This window comes from Rattus norvegicus, chromosome 19 (genome assembly GCF_021556685.1).
Source record: "Rattus norvegicus strain SHRSP/BbbUtx chromosome 19, alternate assembly SHRSP_T2T, whole genome shotgun sequence".
NCBI lineage: Eukaryota > Metazoa > Chordata > Mammalia > Rodentia > Muridae > Rattus > Rattus norvegicus.
In genome coordinates, this window is record NC_141552.1 from 62,738,689 (window position 1) to 62,762,647 (window position 23,959).

At 50.1% G+C, this 23,959-nt stretch overlaps 2 protein-coding genes across 5 annotated transcripts in view; one reads left to right on the top strand and one right to left on the bottom strand.

Annotated features, from left to right (window-relative positions):
- Nucleotides 1–1,630: 1,630 nt before the first annotated feature.
- Nucleotides 1,631–17,693, bottom strand: Hsdl1 (hydroxysteroid dehydrogenase like 1). 3 transcript variants are annotated; one of them, XM_087594901.1, is made up of 6 exons: nucleotides 17,607–17,693; nucleotides 14,354–14,575; nucleotides 9,373–9,598; nucleotides 8,238–8,683; nucleotides 7,868–8,095; nucleotides 1,631–3,711 (listed from the first exon to the last, which is right to left on the bottom strand). In XM_087594901.1, the coding sequence occupies exons 3-6, from the start codon at nucleotides 9,590–9,592 to the stop codon at nucleotides 3,613–3,615; spliced, it is 993 nt and encodes a 330-aa protein (XP_087451027.1). In that variant the 5' UTR covers nucleotides 9,593–9,598; nucleotides 14,354–14,575; nucleotides 17,607–17,693; the 3' UTR covers nucleotides 1,631–3,612. The 3 variants fall into 3 exon arrangements, with proteins under 3 accessions (XP_087451027.1, XP_087451026.1, NP_001020067.1); XM_087594900.1 differs by lacking the exon at nucleotides 14,354–14,575; NM_001024896.1 differs by lacking the exons at nucleotides 14,354–14,575; nucleotides 17,607–17,693 and having other exon boundaries at nucleotides 3,086–3,711; nucleotides 9,373–9,916.
- Nucleotides 9,258–23,959, top strand: part of Dnaaf1 (dynein, axonemal, assembly factor 1) — a 28,611-nt gene continuing 13,909 nt past the window's right edge. The window contains exons 1-4 of one of the 2 annotated variants that reach the window (XM_087594903.1): nucleotides 9,258–10,075; nucleotides 10,171–10,498; nucleotides 20,732–20,867; nucleotides 22,626–22,717. In XM_087594903.1, coding sequence (XP_087451029.1) covers nucleotides 10,372–10,498; nucleotides 20,732–20,867; nucleotides 22,626–22,717 — 355 coding nt within the window. In that variant the 5' untranslated portion in view covers nucleotides 9,258–10,075; nucleotides 10,171–10,371. Of the gene's footprint in view, nucleotides 10,076–10,170; nucleotides 10,499–17,798; nucleotides 17,968–20,731; nucleotides 20,868–22,625; nucleotides 22,718–23,959 lie in introns of those variants that run through there. The other variant, NM_001014154.1, reaches the window with a different exon arrangement.

Below are 23,959 nucleotides of genomic sequence, written 5' to 3' on the forward strand. Positions count from 1 at the left end.
ATACTAAGTTACATACAGTAGACCTTAGCTAAAGGAGTGCTCAAGGCGGAGTAGTGTAGGAAAGAGACAACTGTACCTTGAACCTAATTAAAGTTCCGGTTTTCTGAATGTCTCTGCTAAAATTTGTTCGATAAGATTGCCATAACAAAAGGGGACACTCCTGGCTCACAGCTGGCCATCAGGAACATTCCCATATCAAAGAACATGCCTCTGTTAGAAAGTTCAAAGGGGTACTGGGTCCCACCACCACTGCATCCTGGTCCTCAATAAGTCCAGGTTCTCTTGTCAGGAAGAGCAATATTCTGCCAAGCAGGCATGCTAACACTGGCTAACAGCTTCCTAGGGGCTGTCTCAGAACAACTAGAACAATTACGTTATGTTGTAAATTCCCCACTTGTTCAAACAACCAAACTTTGGAATTTCTGTGTCTGTGACACTGATTTAACTGCTCAAAGTGTAACTATGGGTCCTGAAACTCCTTAAATCGATGGGTTGGTTCCTTTTTGCGCAGTAGCCAGAGCCAATCCCATGCTGCTATTAAAGAGTTTCCCTTAGTAATCTCTAAGTGCTGGAGTGACTTCTCACTGGGAGGACATACTGAGTCTTTAATATCACTGTGGTTACGTAGTGATGGGTATTATAGTGTAGAGAGGACTTCAGTGTACAGAGGACCTGTGCAGTCACAAACAAGTGCCATTTTGTTTGATGCAGGGAACTTAAGCTCATGGGGCTTCCAGGACTGCTCCCTCAGACACCAAAGGATAACTTTGTAGGAACCATGTGACCACGGGGCTGCCTGAGGGAGGCTTGCTGCCACTGTCCATCACTTTAAGTGCTGAAACTGCATATACCATTCTCTGGGGACCACATCAAAACTCAAAACACATAGGAGGCATGGTCAGACCCAAGTCCGGGACTGTACCAAGCTCACTGTGGGTAGAGAGGAGCAGAGGCTGAGGCAGAGATCATCAGGACTGAGGTGACACCACCAATCCTCTAGTTCCCAAATGAGAGAGATTTTACATCACTGAGGTAAGCAAAACAAAAATGGCCAATCAGGGAGCTGGAGAGATAGTTCGGTGGTTAAGGGCACTTACTGCTCTTCCAGAGGACCTAAGTTCAGTTCCCAGCACCCACATCAGGTAGCTCACAACCATCCAGGGATAGCTGACTCTCTTCTCTGGCCTCTGTAGCCCCCTGCACACATGACATACACTCAATAGATACATAAATACAAATAAATAAATCAATAAAAAGGGGTCTGGAGAGATGACTCAGTGGTGAAGAGCACAGGTTACTCTTACAGGGGACCCAGGTCTGATCCCCACTGCCCACAGGGTAGTGGCAGCTCACGGCCATCTGGAACTCTAGTTCCAGGAAATCTAATGCCCTCCAACAGCACCTGCATACATGTGGTGCATACAAGCTCACACAGCCAAATATACATTAGTACATATGTGCATACATACAATTAACCTAAACACACATCTTAGAAGGAAAAGACCTGCTAAGAAGTCTGTTCTCTCCCACTTCCCTTCCCACTCCCTAAAACCTACCACACTTACCTACCATACAATTGAAATGGTTCATGATGAGGAGGAAAAAAAGAACCTTTCCTGATAGTGACACCTAAGGGAACAGTAATACTTTTATTGTTACATTCCAATTCACAGGATGACTTACAAAGGTCCAGAGCTCCTCCTTCCATAGTAAAAACCATGTCCACAGTGGGCAGACTCACTCAGCAGAGAGAGTTTGCCTATGAAAGCCAGGAAGCCTAGAGGTACCTGGTTCAGGTCTTCTGCTGCAGCCACAGATCACTGTCCTCTGAGTCTGCACAAGATCAAGTTCTAGCTGAGTCCTGCTGAGGGGACATCACTGACAGCGCTGACTCCTTCTCATCCTGGAGCAAGGACTCCATGCTTGACTGACAAGTCTGAATACTGAACCAGGGGACCTTACACAGAACAGTGTGTCTCTGCTACTCTTTTTGTTTCCTGAACCAGAGTTTCACTATGTAGCCCATGCTGGCCTTGAACTCGAGTCTCCTGCCTTCCTCCCCACCAATGTGACCATGTGTGCTGCTGCTTATCACATATGATCCCGGGTCCTCAGCAGTGAGACCGACATCCCCACCGATGCTCCTCCTCCACTGTCCCCAAGCATGGCGTTCTGCACTTGTTCTGAAGACGTAACTGAAGACATGAAGACACCGATCTTCTAGATCCGAGTCACAGCTGAAAATGCTACGTCTGATGTTCTGGGCAAAGTGCACTTGGGCGTACAGGTGATGGGATGTCACTAAAGCAACTCCATACAAGTCCCAGCATGTCACCCATTTTCACTTCCCAGGCACAGCAGCAACACCACAGGGGTAAGCGCCATATTCTCCACTCTACACAAGCTGTCATAACTTCCAGGGAATGAGACCCTTCCCAGAGGTTACTTTTAGAAGATCCAATTAAAGTTTCAGTGTGCACCCATATTGTGGGATTTATGTAAGGTACCTTCTCGCTAATAAAAGCATTCCCTATAACAAACACACTCACTACACAGGCTAAAGTGAGCCTCTAACATCACGTCAACAACTACCGCACACAAAGTTGCCCAAACACGCGACGACTTTATCAACGACGTTCCTGGGACGAAGTTGGATTACATAGAAAGGTGTATGAAAACCAGCGCTAACCAGCTCTGAAGGGGGTCGGTTAGAACAGGGACGTACTGAGAAATCACTACTTAGCCACAGCAATTACCTTAGAAATCGAAAGACAACCTGTTATGTGTCCCAGTCTGGGACGAAACCCACCTACAGAGTTGGAGCGACAAACCCAAAGAAAGCAGTGTCAGACATGGTGAGTCCAGGAGAAGAAGTAACCCAGACGTTTCCTGGGGGAAGGCTCCTCCGTTACCTTGTCCTGACAAAGTCTTTAGAAAAGTCTTATCAATAATTTTGCTCAGACACACAGCACACACATGGTTCTAGGGGGACCTTAGGGAAAGGCAGTGTGTACACACAGATGCCCCCCCCCATGGAGTGTGTGGTGTAACACACGTCTACTGTTAACACCACCTGCACGCACAGTTCACAGTTTGAAAATAACACTTTTCTGTTGTCTTCCTGATGAACATTATTTTTTTTAAAGATAGGCTTAACTACATATCCCTGGCTGGCCTGGAACTCACTGTGTAGCTCAGGCAAACCCATGGAGATCCACCTGTCTCACCCTCCCAAGTGCTAGATTTAAAGGCATGAGCCACCACGCCCAGTGTGACAGACATTTTGAAAGCCGATACTATAATCAATCACCTATAAAAGGGAAACAGGTGATTTCTCAAAAGAAGAACAAGAGACCAACACAAGGCGCTACAGGAGCCAGTCACGCTCTAAGTGTTGGGGAGGCTTCCCGTTCTCTTCTCAGGCTTCATGGCCCTGGGCCACCCATGTGCTCCCTGAGGTTTTCTCACAGACTTAAAAGTCGGCCTCACAAAGGATGGCGATACACTAGGCACTCAGTACGAGATGATACACAGGTGAGGTGAATGTTCTTCCAAATGCCAGAATACCGTGGATGACTGTGGCTTGGCCACGCTTCTCCTAAGCTTCCTGGTTCAGGCTTGGCTGGATAAGGCCTCTTTCCGTAAAGAGCGGTTGAGGAGGTTTGCACCCCATACCCAGAGCCACTCAGGCATATACTGTGCGAAAAGGAACTAAAATGAAGGAGAAAGGAGATGTGGTTAGAGTCTCAAGCATACAAGTGTTAGCATTTTGTCTAAGCTCCGCCCACAGTTACCTGGCAATAGCCAGGTGTGCATGACTCACTATAAAAAGGGCTGCTTGTCCGGAAAAAAAGAAAAAAGAAAAAGAAAAAAAAGGGGGGGGGGTTGGGGATTTAGCTCAGTGGTAGAGCACTTGCCTAGCAAGCACACGGCCCTGGGTTCGGTCCTCAGCTCCGGAAAAAAAGAAAAAAGAAAAAAAAAAACAAAACAAAAGGGCTGCTTGCCCCCTCCTCTCTCTTGCTCTTGCCTTCTTGCTCCCGCTCTGTCTTCTCACCCCTTCCCTTTATCTCCCCATTCCCCTACCACCTTTCCTCCTTCCCTTCCTCCCTCCCTCCCTCCCTCCCCCCCCTACTACCCTTACAACTCCCCTCCCCATTCCCTGAATAAACTCTATTCTATGCTATACCTTCGTGTGGCTGGTCCCTCAGGGAGAAGAGATGGCTCAGCATGGGCCTGCTAAGGCACCCCCTTCCCTCACACCTGACTACACACCCACCAAACCTATTCCTTCTCTCTTTATCTTTTTATAAACACAACAATGAGAGCTGAAGAAACGAGGGTACAGGTCAGTGTGGGATCCAAACAAACAGACATCTACTGAGCACATTAAATAATCAGGAAGAAACCCCAGCCTGTTTCATACTGAGCTCTGCTTCTGCACAGGGCACTCAGCTCAATTCATCTGAGACAGGGCAAGGACATGACACCCCATCATGATTCATTCCCACTACCAGTGCTTGCTCCCTTTCTGCATGCTCCTGGGAACTTGTGTCCTTAGTAAAACATTCTAAACCCAAGAACAGATCTTTTCAAAATCTGAGGAGATGAAAGGAGTCTTGCAGGGGTCCCTAGGGAGGACCTGGGAGTGGGCCATATAAAACCATGAGCATTGGGTCTGGAGAGATGGCTCAGCGGTTAAGAGCACTGACTGCTCTTCCAGAGGTCATGAGTTCAATTCCCAGCAACCACATGGTGGCTCACAACCATCCGTAATGGGATCTGATGCCCTCTTCTGGTGTGTCTGAAGACAGCATATAGTGTATGCATATATAATAAATAAATCTTAAAAAAAAAAAAAAAAAAAAAAAAAAAAAAAAAACACGATCATCTGAGGCAGGCTCAATCCCAGGACCCCCTTGGGACACTCATTATGCGTGTTCTCTTGTTTGCTTAGTGGGAAGGGACAACCAGAGAACAGTTGTCCAGTGTGACAGCGGAGTGCTGGCCCTTAGCAGCTGTCTGTGGGAACTAAGGGAAGAGGAGTGACGAAGTTTATCCTTGGGGTGCAGACATGACGCACTGAGGCTTCAAAGGCACTCCTGAGTCAGGATACCTTCAAGATGTCCATCCCTTCGGGTGTAGCTGTACTTCCTGATGAACGCTAAGATGGCCAGAGCATCCCTTTCAGCACTTTAACCTCTGTAACAGCAAACTGAGCATGCTCAGGAATGGACCAACCCTATGAGCGTATGTATAGCCTTCCCCAATAAACCCCTGTGCCCTCTTAGGGGAGGCCCTGCTGTGGAGACAATGCCTACACTGTCCTGTGCTTTTCCACTCCTGCATCTGGCTGTGGTACTCAACTAGCTAGGAATTCACTGCACACCTTTAGACAGGGAAGGGCCGCAGCCCTCTAAGCTAGGGAGGGAAGAGTCCACAACTAAAGCGAGAGGGGAAGCAGAGGCAGGCAGGAAAGGGTTTCGGGATCAAAGCTCTTTAGAGCTTGAGTCGCACTGTGGATGGTGACCCTTCCAAGTTTAAGAAAGCAGTGCTCCTAGGGCAGCCAAAAAAAAAAAAAAAAAAAAAAACCAAAAACAAAAAAAACAAAACAGTGGCAGTCCCCCAAAGCGATGCAGTTCGAGGAGACATCCGAAGGCACTGACAGTGGTCACGTGTAATCTGGTGCTGGCATGTCACCTCAGCAGTGAAGACTCGGATCCTCTTCCCTCCCAGACTGGGCCGGGCAAGCGGAAGACAGTGGGATTTGCAGGGAAGCAGGGCAGCAGAAGTGCGCACAGGTCAGGCTCTCGGCCCTCACACTGAGGTCCTCTCAGGCAGAACTGAGCTGCTGGGAGCTGGGTGCACCAACCCATCCCAGCTAGAGTGGACCAGCTGAGGAAGGACGGCCTTTTCTCAGTATCCACCTGGCTTCCCTCACCCCATCCCCACCTCAGCCTGACCTCCTTCCTCCATCCTGCCCTGCGGTGCTGAGATTCTCACCTAGTCCTCCTTGCACGCTTTCTCTGTGGTGTTGCGAATGCTGCGGATGAACCTACCAATCTGTCTCCAACAGAAACCTCTCACCTGAATCCCGCCTGTGCAGCTGCCACCTCAACTTCTCTGCAGAAGTCACTGAGAGCCCTGCAGTGAGCTTTTACCACACTTGATTACCTCCACCACATAGGTGGCCACCCATCCAAACCAGTGTAGCACCAATCCTTCTGCCCTTCCTGGCCCTTCATTACTGTGTTCATTACGTCTCCGGCAAGGAGGTGCCTCTAGTGCAGTGTTCACTGCTGAGCAGAAATCCCCAGTGCACACACGCTACCAACTTCCTCCTCTCAGCAATGAGTGAAGGTAGATCCTGTTCTCATTAAGCTCACAGCACATTTGCTGCCCATAATGGTCCTGGGGCTGGAATCCAAGGCCCTGTGCCTGGTGAGAAAGCACATAAGCACTGAGCCACAGTCCTAGTTTGTTCTCTGTCTCGTGTCTCTCTCTCTCTCTCTCTCTGTGTGTGTGTGTGTGTGTGTGTGTGTGTATGTGTGTGTGTTTCTATCTGTCTGTCTGTCTCTGTCTCAAACTTTTTCTAAGTTGCCCAGGTTAGCCTTGAGCTCACTTACAGCTCAAGCAGGCTCTGAAATTCTGCCGCTGCCATCCTCCACAGTAGCTGAGCTTACCAGCCTGCACCCCTCAGGGCCTAGGTGAAAACCACAGTCCGGTTTGCTCAGTGATTCAGACACATGCGCCATGGCTAAGATGCTGCTTTCACAGACACCGTCAAAGTGTATCACCACCCATTGTCCTTGCAGTTGCATTCCTAAGAGGATGTCAAGGCCCTGGAGTCACTTCTCTGTTTTGGCTTTGAGAAAGGAAAGGTCTCACTCCATAGGCCAGGCTGGAGCTAAGTAGAGGTCCTCCTGCTTCAGCCCCTTGGCGACTGAAGATGGTAGGCTACCAAATCCTGCCCAAGATCACCAAGCCCAAACCTCTCTGCTCACTACTTTAGCAATTACGGACTTGGGAGCAGCTCCTAGACAGCTTCTTGGGCAAGCCACAGCTCCGAGCTGCAGACGAGGGTAAGGACTCACTGCCGACAGGCTCACACATTTATTTTGTGGTGGTCAACTAAATTATCTTCATGCACAATAGCTCCCAAAGTAGTTACCTGGTTATCAGAAATTGTTCAGTAAAATTCTAAATTTGGGCACATCTATTTCTAGTATAGATAATAAAAAAACAAATTACTATAAACCATTTAGTAACCGGCCTACTGATCAAAACCACAATTTAAAATGTTTCATAAATTTCAAATCTTTTTCCTGTGTGTGCAGAGATCCAAGGATGACTTGTGGAGGCAGCACTCTCCACCACGTGGGTCTGGAGACCAGCTGAGGCCATCAGGTGTGGTGGTAAACACCTTCACCTGCTGAGCCATCCGGCTGGCCCACAAGCACTCTTAAAACCTTTGTTCTGTCTGAACAACAATCACAACAAACATCCTAGGTTCCTTTCTAGGCCTCGTGAGGAGATGAAACTGACTAGAACAGTGGTGAGGAGCTCATGGCCCTGATGGCTTTCTGGACTGCTCTGTGCATAGAGTGTTTCCCGTCACACCTTGGCAGGACCTCTGCCCTGAGATCCCTATGGAGCACCCAGTATCCTCACACTCCCATGCACCAACACAGCCTGTCTCATGTTTTAAGGGTGACAAAGGAAATGTGAAAACTTTGCCATTAATCAAACCCACATGAGCACCTCACTCTGTAACCAAAATCACTGTGAATGTGGGGTGCAGGAGTGAGGATTCCCAACCCTCTGACCCTAGCACAGCTCACAGAGCTTTGACCTGACGGTGTGGCACTACCTGAATAGAATGGGACCAGTAGCCTGTCGTCCTTTTCGAAATGCCCAGGGTTGACACGGCATGCTGTGCATACACTCTCGGCGAAGGTGCCAGCCACGGGCATCTGCGCAGGAAGCTGCCAGGCGCAGTCACACTGCTGGTCACGTAGAAGGGGATCAGACTCTGCACGAAGATTCCTTTAGAGGCATACTCATACTGCAGGGCTCTGCTGAAGTGGTCCAGATAGGCCTGGGGGCAGAGGAGGGGGACTTTTAACTTGAAAGAAACCCCAGGAGCAGAGAGACCTTCCTGTTCCCACCTGAGGGAAAAGTGCCAGCATGAGCAACTGGGAGCTGACTCCTCCCTGACCAGCCCAGGGACAAGAGCTTACCTTGGACGCAGAAAAGGCAGCCAGCTGTGGGGTGGGCTTGCAGCAGGAGCCGGAAGACACTGTGACGATGGCACCCTTCTTTCTCTCCACCATCCCTGGAAGCACTATGTGCACCATCAGGCTCGCAGCAGCAATGTTCACATTCACGATGTCCCAGATCGTGTCCTCGGGAACCTGGCTGAAATACTGTGGATAGGGGTAGAATGCACCCACGTCATTCACCAGGATGCCAATGTCTCTGTCTCTCAGGGCTTCTCGGATTGGAGCATAAATCTCCCGGCCTCTGCTGAAGTCTGCCACCAGGACAAGTGTCTCCACTCTGTAGGTGTCAGCTATGTGCTTGGCCACGGCCTGCAGCTTCTCCTCTTCCTGGCTGATCAGGATGATGTTGAGCCCATGGCTCGCTAACTCCTCAGCATAGGCCTTCCCGATGCCATCTGTGGCCCCTGCAAGGCAAGGCAGGAGCCATGAGCCTATGGAATACAGTGCCCTTAAAGAGAACCAAGCCATTCACTGTTGATCTCATCGGGAAGAATGCACATGGGGACAAAGGAGTGGCATCCGTCAGTAAGGACAATGGGGAATCCTAACACTGTAACCCCCCAGGCAGGGAATGGCGAGATGGCTCAGTGGGTAGAAGTGCTTGCAGCGGACAACTGGAGTTCAAACCCTAGGACTCACATGGTGGAAGGGAGGAATCCCCACAATTGTTCCCAGACCTTTACACGTGCACAGTGGCACACACAGAGGCCTTTGTGTGTGTGGGAGTGCTCACACTCAGCCCCTATAGGAATCTGTTTCCAAACTGCACCTGGCTTGCTCAGGTGTCGGGATGGGCTTTCTGGGACACAGAGATAAACCACAATGCAATTCAAACAGGTGAAGTGGCTCTGAGAACACTGACAGCCTCAGAGGATGACTTCAAAAGAGAGCAGGAAAGTGGGGGTGGGGGGACCGAGCTGGAGAAATGAGGAGGATGCCAGTCTGAGGGGAGGGCTCCCTCAAGTGAGGTGAAAGAGCACAGAATGAGGTCTCGGCAGGAGGCAGAAGCCTCCAGCTTAGTTCTGTAGCTCCTTGTTGGTAGCCCTGACTTAAAATACACCCCGAATGGAAAGGCCACTGGAGCTTAAGTTACCGCTGATGACCGCCCATCTCCCATACTGCTTAATCAGGTCGGGCCTGCTCCCCAGGCGAGGGATGAAGTGCAGTCTGACCAGGCTGTAGAAGTCACAGATGACTGGGATGCTCTTCCGGGCTGTGTACCAGGCCCCCACCAAGGCCAGCGCTTCCACATAGCAACTGCAAGACCTGGCGATCTCCCTGTACAGGAGGTAGAAGCTGTCAACAGCAGCCATGGCGACCTGCAGGGACAGGAAGAGAGAGAGCTGCTCTTTGTGGACAGGAGCAAAACCAGAAGGAGCAGATGTCCTCAGCAGGAAGGAGAACCCTGGCCTTCACGGCTCTGCATTCAGATAGCATTAATTCTTGAGAGCAGCTGGCCTGAGACTGTGGAGGTGACCGTGGAGGCGTGACCCCACTGTTTAACACCGGTGGCTCAGAAAGCTCTTGCCTTCCAAGGAGATTATGCAACAGAGCTACTGAATTCCTCCAAAACTCCTGAGTCTGGGCTACCAGCAGCCTAAACAAAGATAAACTCCGGTGCCCTACTTCAAAGCTGTGGGAGGCACAATTATCACTGGGTAGCAGCCTGGGATGTGTTCAGCTCCTGGCATTATTCAGTCAGCAAGTACAGAGGACCTACTACCTCAACAGTGACCAACAGGATAAACACAGAGTGACAGCACGTGGCCTTGGCCCCAAGAAAGCATGCATATAAGGTAAACATGAGGAGATGGCGCTCTTCCAGGACAGCGCACCAAGCACCCTCCCTTACTAATTTGGTTCATTTGTTATTTTCCTTCCTGGCCTCTAGGTTCGAGAAAGTCCCACACGTCTTCTAAGTGAGTACACAGCAAATATGTAGTAAAGGGCGACGAGTCCCAGGTATGGTAACGGATGTCACGCATCCAAGACGCAGGCAGACATTTAACAACTAAAAAGCAACCCTGCCTGGGTACCTAGCCTATGAGCAGAAGTGACCTGGAGAGGAGGACACTGGCCAGGTACCGTCCCGATGGCAAATGGCATCACCAAGGGCTGTGCTCCACCCTGGACCGCAGCAGATGAGCCACTGCAGTCAGATCCAGGGCACACCAAGCAGCTGGATGAGACCGAAGGCTCACACACTCACAGTAGAACAGGTGAGATTACACACCAGAAACTGGATTTCATGTACCACCCACAACTCCCCCCCAAAAAGAAAACATAAATATTGTAGGGATGACTTCTGGAAGGAAATTTCACTAAAGTGAGAGGAGGGGAGCCCTGAAAATAACAGGGAAGCAAAATGGCAGGAGCTTGGGGAGGAGTGGGCACCTGTTGTGTCTACCGTGACGTAACTCAAGCTCTGTCAAACTGAAGGAAAACTGAAACAAACTCTGGGCAGTATCTGTGAGGGCACGCCTCCTTGCCAGAGAACCGCACAGGGGACCGTGAGAACTGACTAACAGTCCAGGAGCCAGGGCCGGGGAGGGGGATTAGAGGGCGGGGGAGACACTGGGGAAGGGGGGGGGTGCGACTTGGATTATACATCGGCAGACAGCAGAGGTGCAGCAGAGATATAACCACAAACTGTGAGGCTCTGACCACTGGGCACTCCCCCCAGTAAACTCAGGTTTCTACCACCGTTCATAATCAAGCTGATGTGACAGTTCTGAAAGCTCTTCTGAACCTGGAGTAATGATGTAAACATATACTCTCAGAAGCTGGGAGGGGTTGGGGATTTAGCTCAGTGGTAGAGCACTTGCCTAGCAAGCGCAAGGCCCTGGGTTCGGTCCCCAGCTCCGAAAAAAAGAAAAGAAAAGAAAAAAAAAAAAAAAAAAGAATCTGGGAGGCTGACAGGAGGAGGATGCCAAGTTTGAGGCCAAAAAGCTGGGTTGTACACATAGTGTACAGTGTACACACAGTAATTACCTTGTCTTCAAAAAGTAAATATATAAATAAAAAAAAAATCAGGTCCCAGCTGAACTTGGTGATACATGCCTTTAATCCCAGCACTGGGAGGATCTCTTTGAGGTCAATGATAGCCTGGTCTACAGAATAAGTTCCAGACCAGCCAGGACTGCAGAGTGAGACCCAGTCTCAAACAAAAACAAAAACAAAAACAAAAACAAAACAAAATCAGGCCCCATGGCACAGGTCTGTCTGCCATCCTAGCTACTGGAGAGACTGACGTAGGAAGATGGAGGCTTAAAGCCAGCCTGGAACTTAATGAAAAACGTCTAGGGCTGGAGGTGGAGGTGTGGTTCAGCGGCTTGTCTAACACGAGGTCCTGGTTACAAACACCAGCAGAGGGAGAAAAGAGAGAAGGGAGGAGGAAGAGGAAGAGAAGAGCGGGGCTGGGGGAATGAAGGGTCTGACCTCAGGGCTTCTGCTCTAGCCCTTGTATACCCCAGTCTTCTCTTATCTTCCTGCTGCCAGCTCTGGGCCTGGTGCTACAGAGCTCCGCCCTCTGACTGCTGAGCTGTGAAGGAAAGCCCAGGACGAACAAACCCGAGCTCAGCTGAAATGCTTGGATGCAAAGTTAAGAGCAAGGTTTTCAAAACAAAGTAAACTCTTCATGCAGGAGTCAGCACAAGCAAAGAGTGTGGCCTGGGGACAGTCCCTAGCTTGGAGGCACCGTGGATTGGCATGCCTTCCTTGTGCTGACTCTTTCCTTCGTAGGGACACATCATCAACTGGGATGGAAATCCTCCCAGGAGATCGTAGGAACGATGGCAATCTACGCTGACCTAACTGTGCCAGAGCCTGAGCAGGGGGCTGCTCACGTCCACTGCTCGCTCTACTTGTGGAAGAGTCACCCTCTCTTTGTACACTGCCTTCCTCGGGTCCACTGCAGCGCCCAACTTCCACACCACAGCAGCCAGCCTGTGTGCTCCACGCCAGACACCTGATCAAGTCTGGCTGGTCTGCCTGAACCCGGGTGCCTAACACTTTCTCCTGACCTGGCAGAAATGGCAGGAAGGAGAGGGACTTAAGGGGCTGGGGAGATTGGGGGGCTTGGTGGGATTCCCCATTTCCCCCTGGAGAACCCAGCTCTGCACTCTCGTGAGCTTTCAGTGGTCCCCCCACCTATGGTGTGCTGCTTAGACACAGGCACTGGCAGCCCTGAGGCTCTGGAGCCCTGACGTGAGGAATGGTGCTCAGGCACTTCTCCCAGCAAGGTCAAGACGAGACCACACACACACACACACACACACACACACACACACACACACCCCAGAACTCACAGAAGCCTGATGTAGTTGAACACCAGATTGTTTATCAATAAAGCATGAAGCCATCAAGAGACCTAAACTGATGGCCACTGGCCTCATACAGCAAAGTGCGTGCAAACCCAAACCATTCAAACAGGGCGACTAAGGGTGTCAGACCAAAGGCAACCCGGGAGATAAATCAGGAGTGCCTGGGGACCCACAGAAAGATAACTGACCATCTGTGAGCTAGGGCACTTACGGGGCTGTTGAGGGAGGGGCAAAAACAGGACCTGCATGGGGTACTTCTAAGAACCCTAGGACACAGAGGGAGGGTTTGGAGTCAGCCAGCCCTCACTCCATGAACAGTCTTGGGCATGTGTCCTTGGATGGGGACAGGAAGGTCAGGGGCAGCAAGAGTGACATGACCCCAGTCTCCACAGGGTCACAGTCAACGAACACCGTGAACGACTCTGGGAGCCAGCAAGGGTGAAGACAATCTTCGCTGGGGTCTCCACAGAAGGACCCTGCTGGGGGCTGTGACTCCTGTGTGGTGAGGTGGACTTTGGTCTGTAAACTGCTGAACTGTGAAGTAATGATCACTTGTTAAGTCACTTCTGTGACTTGTTACAGAAGGAAGTGTGGCAGACACAGGGGCAGATGCCAGGAAGGAGGGATGGCAGGAAGACAGATAACACACTGCCAGCCTGGAGGACACTGCACCAGGCCCTCAGCTACAACCACAGAGTTTACGGGGAAGCAAGCCCTTTGCTCTTGGCCTGAAGGGTGAGCCTGCAGGCTAGGAAGGGGTAAGGCCTCCTTGGCCTCTGCACCACAGAGCATACAGGTACGGTGCTTGTCTTCTACCTCTGCTGTTTCCACTGAGGCTGCATTGAACAAAGAACCCCAAGTCCTGTTTAGCCTTCTAAGCCAGCTCCTTCTTGGTTCAAAGCCCCAGCCAGCCTTGAGGACCAACCTCCTCTAAGCCCGAGGACCCTTCACCTCTATCAACCTAGCCCTACCCACTACTGCTCTAACACAACACTTCACTTCTGACTCTGCAACTGGAGCCTAGGCTTCTACAGGCCAGGAGCTGTGTGCAAAACTAATTTCTTTACAATTACAAGGGGGTGAGGGGCTGGGTGTGGCCGCACACCTTTGACCTCAGGACTCAGCAAGCAGAAGCGAGAGGGTCTCTGGGAGTACAAGAACAGCTCATCTACAAGTGAGACCCTGCCTCAAATGAAAAAAATTTTTAGGGATTTAGCTCAGCGGTAGAGCGCTTGCCTAGCGAGCACAAGGCCCTGGGTTCGGTCCCCAGCTCCGAAAAAAGAAAAAAAATTTTTAAAAAGAAAAAGAAACTAGAAAGTACATTTAAAAAACACATAAAACCTACTATGCATAGTTCAAAGGAAAACAAAGCACCTACTCAGTGACCAGCCTAACAACATCCAGTGAACTCCGGGACCCCAAGACTCATCCTTGTCTCTTCCACAATGAAGGGCATACCCTGCCAAAAGCTGGGTTTTTTTTTAAAGATTTATTTATTCATTTATTATATATAAGTACACTGTAGCTATCTCCAGATACACCAGAAGAGGTCATTGGCTCCCATTACAGATGGTTGTGAGCCACCATGTGGTTGCTGGGAATTGAACTCAGGACCTCTGGAAGAGCAGTCAGGTGCTCTTAACCACTGAGCCGTCTCTCCAGCCCCTGGGTTTGTTTTTTGGGGGTTTGTTTTTGTTGTTTTGTTTTTGTTTCTTTTTTTTGAGACACAGGCTGGTCTTGAACTCATCTTACCTCAGCGTCCTGAATGCTGGCATCGTAGCCTGTACCCCAAGTCTGTTCTCTGCTCTCTTTCTGCTCTGCGACACATCACAACGCTGCTGAGTACTGCCGGTCTGAGTAGCTCATAAGGAATTCCCGGTGTCCTGAGCTGACTTGCATCCTCCTTTCTGGAGACTTCTCTACCAGCTGAGGTCTAAGCTTCGATGTACGATTCAGCACTCCTACACGTAATTCCTGCCCGTGATATCAGCAGCCCAAGGTCGTTTTGTGCCCTCCTGCACAGGGCCACCACTCAAATTCTTAATCATGTCTCTTGAGGACTGCTGCAGGGATTCATGAAGGGATGTGCTGGGCCCACAAGGCACTCAGGGCTCCCACGCTTCCTTGCCAATCCTTTCCACAGTGACAGGCCTGACTCACCTGACTCACAGGTGGGTGTGCACCCTGCCTCCTCTGTGCCACCCGCAGGAACACCCAACAGTTCACCCTCAAACAACAGGGTGTAGGAGTGGTTAGTCATGGGGCCAAGATTCTTTTGAACCACAAGTGCTGTTTCTGAATCTCTGAAACACCTGTTCCCATGTTCGCCCCTCCTCCTGTCCCACTGTCTTCTTTTCCTCTCAAAATGACAGGATTCCTGGACACAGGCTCTCTCTACTATCTCTCGCTAACGCTGTTGAACCTGGATGTCTTTGTTTCCAAACCCCTTCCTCTATGAGTGCTGTTCATCATGTTTTCCTTCACACTGAACTCCCGGCAGGGAATCTCCTCACGGTATCTTCTAGAAGTTCTAAGTCTGTAAACCTGGATTTTGTAATGGTGGAGACTGGCTTTCAGGAATCTTCTGCATGGCACCACAGCACCAAAATGCTGTGTATGCGTACTGCCTTAGTAAATACAATATTGCCTTCGTAAATACAATATTGTCTTAGTAAATCCCATTGGATACTGTTTGTGCCGGAGCTCAAGTTTCACTCTTGAAGGGAAAGAGCTTTGCATCAGCACATCGATGAGCCTTTCCCTTGCAAACCCTGGCATTCCAGGGGTTCCTCACCAGCTTCTGTCTATTCTTAATCACTGACTGAATGAACAACGAGGCCCAGAAAAAAGAACAGCAGCATAGGAACCAGAACCCAGGACTCTTACCCAAGATCCAACACCCCTGAGATCCAGGTCTCCACTTAGGCACTGGGAATTAAAGCAACCTCAGGCCACTCCTAGGCTCTCGGCCAAAATAACTGAAAATTTTTGCTCGCATTAAAATTTTATAAAGTGGGGCTGGAGAGATGGCTCAGCGGTTAAGAGCACTGACTGCTCTTCCGAAGGTCCTGAGTTCAATTCCCAGCAACCACATAGTGGCTCACAACCATCTGTAATGAGATCTGATGCCCTCTTCTGGTGTGTCTGAAGACAGCTACAATGTACTCAGATATAATAAATAAATAAAATATTAAAAAAAAATTTTATAAAGTGGGCTCCTATCAGCCATATTCACACTAGATGGATCTGCTCAAACGTCCATCAAGCAATGAACAAAATGCGGCCACCTCAACACAGTGGAATATTACTGAGCTCTAAAAAGGAATGGGGCATGAGTGCATACTATGGCATGAACACTTGAGGCTGAGGGACACAAGACCGTTCAGCATATGGCCACATGTACAAAGCATGTTAGCAATGGGGAAATCTGGAAACAAAGAAAACCTGGGGGAGGGTGTGCAAGATAGGACCAAACTGCAGCTCATGGGATAGAATCCCATTTTGTGGTGGTGGAAATTATGTGGAATTAGGGTGGTGAGAGCTACCTCGCACTGTGACTATACTACAAAGCTCTGAACTGTACATTTCAAAATGGCTAAAATGTATTTCATTATGTGAATTTTGCCTCGATTAAAAAATATACACTGGGGACTGGGAAGATGGCTCAGGAGATAGTTTCTGCTGTGCATGCTTGAGAACCTCAGCTGAGATCCCCAGCAGTATGTAAGAGTGGGTAACTGCAGAACCGATTTGTAATTTCAGTATTGGGAAGAAAGGAACAGACAAGAGGATCGTGGGGAGCCTGGCCAGCCAATCTAACCTAAAGAAAACTGAGTTCAGGGGCTGGGGATTTAGCTCAGTGGTAGAGCGCTTACCTAGGAAGCGCAAGGCCCTGGGTTCGGTCCCCAGCTCCGAAAAAAAGAACCAGAAAAAAAAAAAAAAAAAAAAAGGAAACTGAGTTCAGCGAAAGACATTTTCTCAATATATATATATATATTAATATATATATACACACATACATACATACATACGGTGGTGAGTGATAGACACTGACCTGTAGCCTCCACACCCACACATAAATGAGCAACTCTCCCTCCCCCCTAACAAACACACACAGCCTCCACTGATAAAGTAATGTTGAACTCTTTGCTTCTGTAGTATTCCCATAATGGCTAGGGTCACACTGAAAAGGCCATCCCACCCTTGGGAATGAAGCTACACTACCACCTGTAAAAAGCTAATTTCTCCCCTACGATGAGAATTAGATGAGGTGATGCCTAAAAAAACACCTGCAACAGTGCCTTCCTGCCACCCCTCAATAAACCGGGGCCACTAGCCAGGATCATCACTCAGGGTTCGATGTTAGTTACAATTGTTTGTACAGACCCGACTTTACGTCCCTGCGGCACTGTTCCTGTAGTCCCCTGTTGTCACTTTATCCTCCCTCGAGGGTGTACTACACCAGAGGAAGGAAACGGACGCTGTGACACCCCAGGATCTCACAGTGAAGGCACAGCCTAGAGCCCTAGCAGGTGGTCCCTGAAACTCCCCGTGGGAACCTGTACCCGCAGCGGTCACCGCCCAGGGGTGCGGCTGAGTCCTGGTGGTGGAACAGGGACTCCCTGCTAGTGTCCCATCCCTCCCCAGCGGCGCCGGGCATGGCCCAGCGACTCCACAGAACCCACCGGGCTCTGCAGGATCCGCGCGGCCATTCTGCACCAGTCCTGAATCCTAGAACCCCCTCACACCCCTCAGCGGAAGAGAAAGGAAGATTAAGAGGCACCGAAAAATAAGGCGGTCCCGGGGCGTGTCGCCTGTGCGAGCGGCCGGGCGAGGACGAGGCCCCAGACACCTGCTCAGGCAGCTAAGGGCCGCCGGGAGCGCGGAACCAAGAGTTCGCGCCTACGGGGCGCGGCGGGGAGGGCGTTCCCGCGGGTTGGGGTCCCGGGGCGTGGCCAGGGCCGGAAGCGGGGCGCGAGGGGCGCGAGGGGCGCGGGCGCGATACCTGCAGCGAGAGGCGCGGTCTCCGAAGCCCGTCCCGCCGGCTGCCCGCGCGGCCGCCGCCCCGGACAACGCCGCAGGTCCGCTACTCACGTGATCCGCGCACGCGCCTGGGTGGAGCCTCTCCCCGCTAGGCCCGCCCTCGGCGGGCGTAACCGACTGCGCGTGCGCGCTGGTTGCCGCGGCGACCGGGGAAGCGTTGGACAGCCAACGACGCGGACTGTAGTACTGGAGCGGAGTGGCGGGGCAAGGAGCGAGCATGCACCCCGAAGCCTCAGAGCCGCCGGTGGACAGCGCGGCGGAGCCCAGTCTGGAGGAGTCCGCAGGCGATCACGGCGACGCAGGCCCAGGGGTCCGCAAAGAAGGTGCCATAGAGCCGGGGAGCCTAGGGAGCGAGGGCTTGTGTCCCTCACACATGCCCATTCACTCAGCTGGGAGCAACCAGCACCCCTCACACATACCCATTCATACAGCTACAAGAACAGCTAGCCAACCTGCTCACACATGCCCATCCACACAGTCATGGATCAGCCAGCACCCCACATATATGCCCACCCGTTCACTATTTCTTAATATGATCAATCCAGTACATATAGAACACCCATTATCTATTCCATGAGTATCCATCAGCTCTCTCCTGTGCCTGGGAATTGTTTGCAAAGAGTGTAAGACACGGTCCCCAAACACTGCTCAGTGTCATCCAACAAACCCCCACAAATACAGAGAAGAGCTTGTCAGTTCTTGAAGTTACATTTGTCTGAAGCTTCTTGAGGTGCCTTGCTGGGTAAAAGTGCTTGCAACACAGGCCTCATAACCTGAGTTTGAATCCCAGAAATACATAAATGCAATGGTTAGGATCTGCACCGCAGCATTGCTAAAGGGAGACAGGAGGAGTGGACAGAATTGCTCAGAAGCTCACAGGTAGTAGAAGTATGCAGTGCACAGAGAAATGAGAGATCTTGCCTTAACCATACGGAAGGAAGGCAGGAACTGACTCCCAAAGTTGGACCCTGACTTCCACATCCACGTGTGCACATACATTCTGGTAGTTTTTAAATTATGTGCTTTTCAATAGACCATTTTTTTAAATTAACATCTTTAAATGTGTCTAAAGTGCTTGTTTTCCTACTAACAAAGATATTTCTTTTTGTCAGTTTTTTTTTCCTTTAGGGAGTTGGGGTTTTGTTTTGGAGATGTAATTTGGAATTTCCTGTGTAGCCCAGGCTAGCCCTGAACTGGAGGGCCTCCTGCTTCATCCTTCTGAATGCTGTGATCACAGGAATGAGCCATCACACTCTGCTGCCCCTGGTGGACCAGTGGCACTTTCACACCCAGCTTTGAGGGGGAAAAGACCAAAGAACAAGGCAGCATATCACACACCCATGACCTGAAAATGATTAGTATTTTATCCTATTTTTAGTTAAGGAGATAAAACATTTCACATAAAGTCTGCCAAAGCATCAGATTAAGGCCCCACCTCGGTGAGAATATACTCCAAACACCCATGGAGTAAATAATAAGGAAAATGTCTCTCATAGTGTTCATAGGTTTCTAACATCCAAGGAGAGACCAGCCCAGAACAAAGCTTGCTTCTTTTACACAGTTTTGAACTGTCACAGGGAGTTCTTGTGTGTGCTTTTATCTCTGAGTTGTTTTTATGTTGCCATCCCTAAGTTACACTTTGAACAACATGTTTACAGATGGGGAAACCATAGGTGCTCCCATCCACCAAATGGGAGGATTTTTTTTTAAAGATTTATTTATTTTATGTACAGCATTCTGCCTGCATATGTGACTGCAGGCCAGAAGAGGGCACCAGGCCCTGGGTTTGGTCCCCAGCTCCGGAAAAAAAAGAAAAGAAAAAAAAAAAAAAAAAAAAGCAGAAGAGGGCACCAGATCTCATTGCAGATGGTTGTGGTTGCTGGGAATTGAACTCATGACCTCTGGAAGAGCAGTCAGTGCTCTTAACCACTGAGCCATCTCTCCAGCCCCAAATGGGAGGATTTACACAGCAGACTAAGTCATGGCAATCTAAACCAAAGTGGGGAGAGACAGAGATCCTGTCCTGTCCCAGAGCTGCCCTTCTGGGTAGCTCTCAGTCAAGGTCACTCCCCCTGTCCAGTGGTATCATGCTGTCCCTGGTAAGAGACACGGGCTTGATGCACTCCTGTCCTGTTGAGCAGATTTTTAACAAACTTCTAAACTAGAATTGTCTTTAAGCACAACTCTACTTAGCTTCCTGTTTTCTGAGGGTCTGGTTTCTATGATGTGTGTGGGTGCCCAAGAAGGCCAGAAGAAGGTATCAGACCACCTGGAAGTGGAGTTATGGGGAGTTAGAGGCAGTCGTGAGCTGCCTCGTAGGTGCTGAGAACTAAATTCTCTGGTTCTCTGGGAGAGTAACATGCACTCTTAATGATTAAGCCATCTCTCCATCATCTCTCCATTACAACGTTCTTTTTTTTTTTTTTAGATTTATTCATTTATTATATATAAGTACACTGTAGCTGTCTTCAGACACACCAGAAGAGGGCATCAGATCTCTTTACAGATGGTTGTGAGCCACCATGTGGTTGCTGGGAATTGAACTCAGGACCTCTGGAAGAGTAGTCAGGGCTCTTAACCACTGAGCCATCTCTCCAGCCCCATTACAACGTTCTTAATGACTTTGTAAATGTCACTTTTAGGCTGATCCTCTCTAAAAACTGCACAGGAGAGCATAAAATGTGGACAGAGATGTTCACTCTGTGTTGTTTGTAACAGCTGTAATCTTTTAGCGATGCGACTGTCTTTAAGGGATTGTTTGCAGAACCCAAAGAGTTCTTCTCCTGACTTGAAAGCAGTGTGCCAGCAGCTCCATCCATCAGTAGAGGTCATTTTCAGGAACATATGTGGGTATGAAAACTAGTTCCACAAAAGCACAAGTTCCTGTTTACAAAAATCAAAAACACGAGAGCCCAGGTTTGTTTTTCGCTTTATTTTGGTGTCTCACTATGTAGCCCAGGCTGACGTCAAACCCAAAACCCAATGGAGAGGAGATTCTCCTTCCTCAGCCCTCCTGGGTACTGGAATTACCATACCTGTCCTTGAATTTTTTGATCTTTACAGACTGACACATTTTTTATTTTACAGAAATTAATGAGACCAAGGAAACATGTGTGGGTCCTTGTACAACATCCTGCCAAAGTCAGCAGCAACCGAGCGGTGACAATGGGTCAGATGGCCTCTTTACCCACTCGAGAGATGACAGAGATGATCGGGGCCCCAGGTGTGTTGTGCAGAACATCAAGCAAGCTGCCAAGGGAGGCACACAGTAGTAGCCACTCAGCCTCTTGGGCAGACAGTGTCTGAGGAGCCTGCCCAGAGCAGGAGAGAAACAGCAGTAGCCCCTTAAGAGTAAGAGGAGGAGGAGGAGGAGGAGGGTGTGTTAGTTGTATTTACTTATGTGTGCATGTGTGTGCAGATAGCCACGGAGACCAAAAGAGAGTGTTGGGATCCCCAGAGCTAGAATTACAAGTGTCTGGGAGCTGCCTGAAGTGAGTACTGGGAACTCGCCTCATGCCCTCTGCAAGAGCAGCAAACACTTTTTTTTTTTCTGGTTCTTTTTTTCGGAGCTGGGGACCGAACCCAGGGCCTTGTGCTTCCTAGGTAAGCGCTCTACCACTGAGCTAAATCCCCAGCCCTAGCAGCAAACACTCTTAACCACTGAGCCATCTTATCATGTCGCCACATGGACCCTAGTTCTGTTTTGGGAAAATGCATTCATCACTAATGTCAGGGAAGAATACGAGAACAAGCGTGCACAGACATGCGCCATGGCACACACATGGAGGTCAGGAGACAATCTGCAGAGTCCAGGGGGTCAAGCTCAGTCTTCAGGCTTTGATTTCACCCACTGAGACATCTTGTCATCTCCCCTGCCCCTATATTGAGACAGACAGGGTCTCACTCTATAGCCCAGGCTGGACTTCAACCTCGTGAACCTCCTGCCTCAGTCTCCTGGGTGTTGGCATTACAATTGTGCACCACTGGGGCTGGAGAGATGGCTCAGTGATTAAGAGCCATGGCTGCTGTTCCACAGGACCCTGGTTCAATTCCCAGCACCAACACGGAAGCTCACTGCTGTCTGTGCTCCATTTCCAGGGGATCCAGCACCCTCACACAGACTGCAGGCAAGCACAGCACCAGTGCAGATTAAAAGAAGCAAACAGAGGTGCAGGTACCGCGCCTGGCTCACACCAGTCTTGCTGATGACACTGCTCCAAGTGTTTCCATTAGCCAGACAGGGCAGGCTTTTTAAAATGCTGAAAGCAACGATATTGGGTGAAGTCCTAAGAGCTATAAAAAAAAAAAAAAAAAAGGAGGAGAGGGTGCTGGGATGTGTGGATAAGGACTTAAATCAGAATCCCCAGTGCCCATGCAAACACCCAGGCACCTCTCTCTACATCTGTAATAGAGGGAAGGCTGAGCCAGGCGGGAGGCCTGGTCCTCACTCGGCAGCCAGTCTACCCGAATCAGTAGTCTCCAGGTTCAAAGAGAGAGTGAGTTCATAGTTCATAGTTCATAGTTCATAGTTCAAAAGCTATGGCAGATATGACAGAGGAAGGTGGCTGATGTCACCTCTGGCCTCCGTGTGACCTTTTGCACGCGCGCTCGCGCGCACACATACACACACACACACACACACACACACACACACACAAACACACAGAGTCAGACCAAAGGAAATGGGAGAAGGAGGAGACCCAATGTGAGGCTTCAGATTCAGAACTTTAGACAGAACGCACGTAGGAAAGAGCCTAAGCAGGCGCCATGGTTCACGGTAGCAATCCCAGCCATGGCAGAGGCAAGAGAACCACAATCTGGAGGCCAGCCTGGGTTCCCTAGTGAGTTCCCAGCTGACCTGGCCTGACCTGGGCTCCTGAAGGAGACCCTGTCTCCAAACCAAAGCGAACCGAATGCAAACCTTGAACTGTTTTCCGCAGAGGGCAGGCTGAAGTGAGCATCTTGTGTTTTGCTTTCTCAGGATGACGAAGCAGTTCCTCCAAAAGCTCTGTAAGCAGCACAAGCTGTACGTCACCCCGGCCCTGAACGACACCCTGTATTTGCACTTTAAGGGTGAGTCCCAGGCGAGCCCCTAACCAGTGTCTGGCAGAGAGGGGGGTCGGTGGCTTGCAGAGGTCATCTTTATGCTCAGACACTACGTCAGTGACCTGGTCTTAACCCAGGTCCCAGAGGGGCCATCGGAGTACAGAGGAGCCGCCCCCCTTCTTCGGTTGCTTGATTTTTCTTTTTCCTTGCAAAATAGGGGATGGAACCCAGAGCCTCAAACATGCCAAGCAAGCGCACTGCCCCAGATACAACCCCAGCTGGCCCACCTTCCCCTTTGTATTGAAGGCTCACCAGACTGCCCCGCTGGCCTTGAACTTACTTCTCACCTCATCCTCCTGCCTCACTCAACCGAGTAGCAGGGATTCCAGGCCTGTGCCACAAGGCACATAACTAGTTAATTTAATCACAATCTCTTTGTCTCTCTGTCCCTGTCTGTCTCTGTCTCTGTGTGTGTGGGGTGGGGGGAGGTGCAAGTAGGAGTTTGTTATAATGGCCATGCTAGTCTTGAACTTGTGGCCTTGCCTCAATCTCCTACATGCTGGCAGTTCAGGCTCCAGTCAGCACAGCTGCCTCAGGACTGGACATTTGTTTTATAGCAGTAGGGGCAGTTGTGAACCATGGACTTGGGATAGGTGTATTGTGAAGGACAGACAATTAAGTTAGAAGACAGGGGATGAGAGTCTTTGGTCCTCTCTGAGTGCAGAGGTACAGAGGATGGCATCCTAGGGACTTGGGCTTGGTGTCCAGCTCCACATCTGCAGCTGAGCTAGGACCATTCTGACCAGTGATGACCAGGATCTCCAGCTCTCTGTTGGGGCGCAGAGTGAAGGCTGACCTGCTCTTGTCTCTCATCTATTTGTCTGTGAATTTATTTAGGAGATCTTTCCCGAGAGCCTTCCATGCATGGGACTTTCTCGGTGCTGGGAATCCAGAGGTGGATGTAGCAAGGATGGTTTAGGAGTCCTGTAAGGTGGCACGGTCCTGAGTGAGCAGCCATAGGGAGGAGGATGCTGTGCAGGGAGGCACACCAGGCTCAGGAGTACTCAGGCCTTAGAGTTTGGAAGGACGCTCTACCTGTCTCCTCACTTCTGCCCTCTCTGAAATCCCCAACTGGCATCTGAGCATAGCCGTGGTTAGAACAACAGATCCTGGAGGGGCAGAGACTGAGGGAGAGGGAGGAAGAGGAGCCAGTATGTCAGGCTGGTGGATTTAGACTGAGAAAGACATATAACTTAGTTATATGTCACT

Coding starts and splice junctions, on each gene's coding strand:
- Hsdl1 (XM_087594900.1), bottom strand. CDS start 9,592: ATGGCTGCTGTTGACAGCTTCTACCTCCTGTACAGGGAGATCGCCAGG. Junction 8,096..8,237: donor CTGCCTTTTCTGCGTCCAAG/GTAAGCTCTTGT, acceptor CTCTGCCCCCAG/GCCTATCTGGACCACTTCAG. Junction 3,712..7,867: donor ACTGGTCCCATTCTATTCAG/GTAGTGCCACAC, acceptor CCTTCATTTTAG/TTCCTTTTCGCACAGTATAT.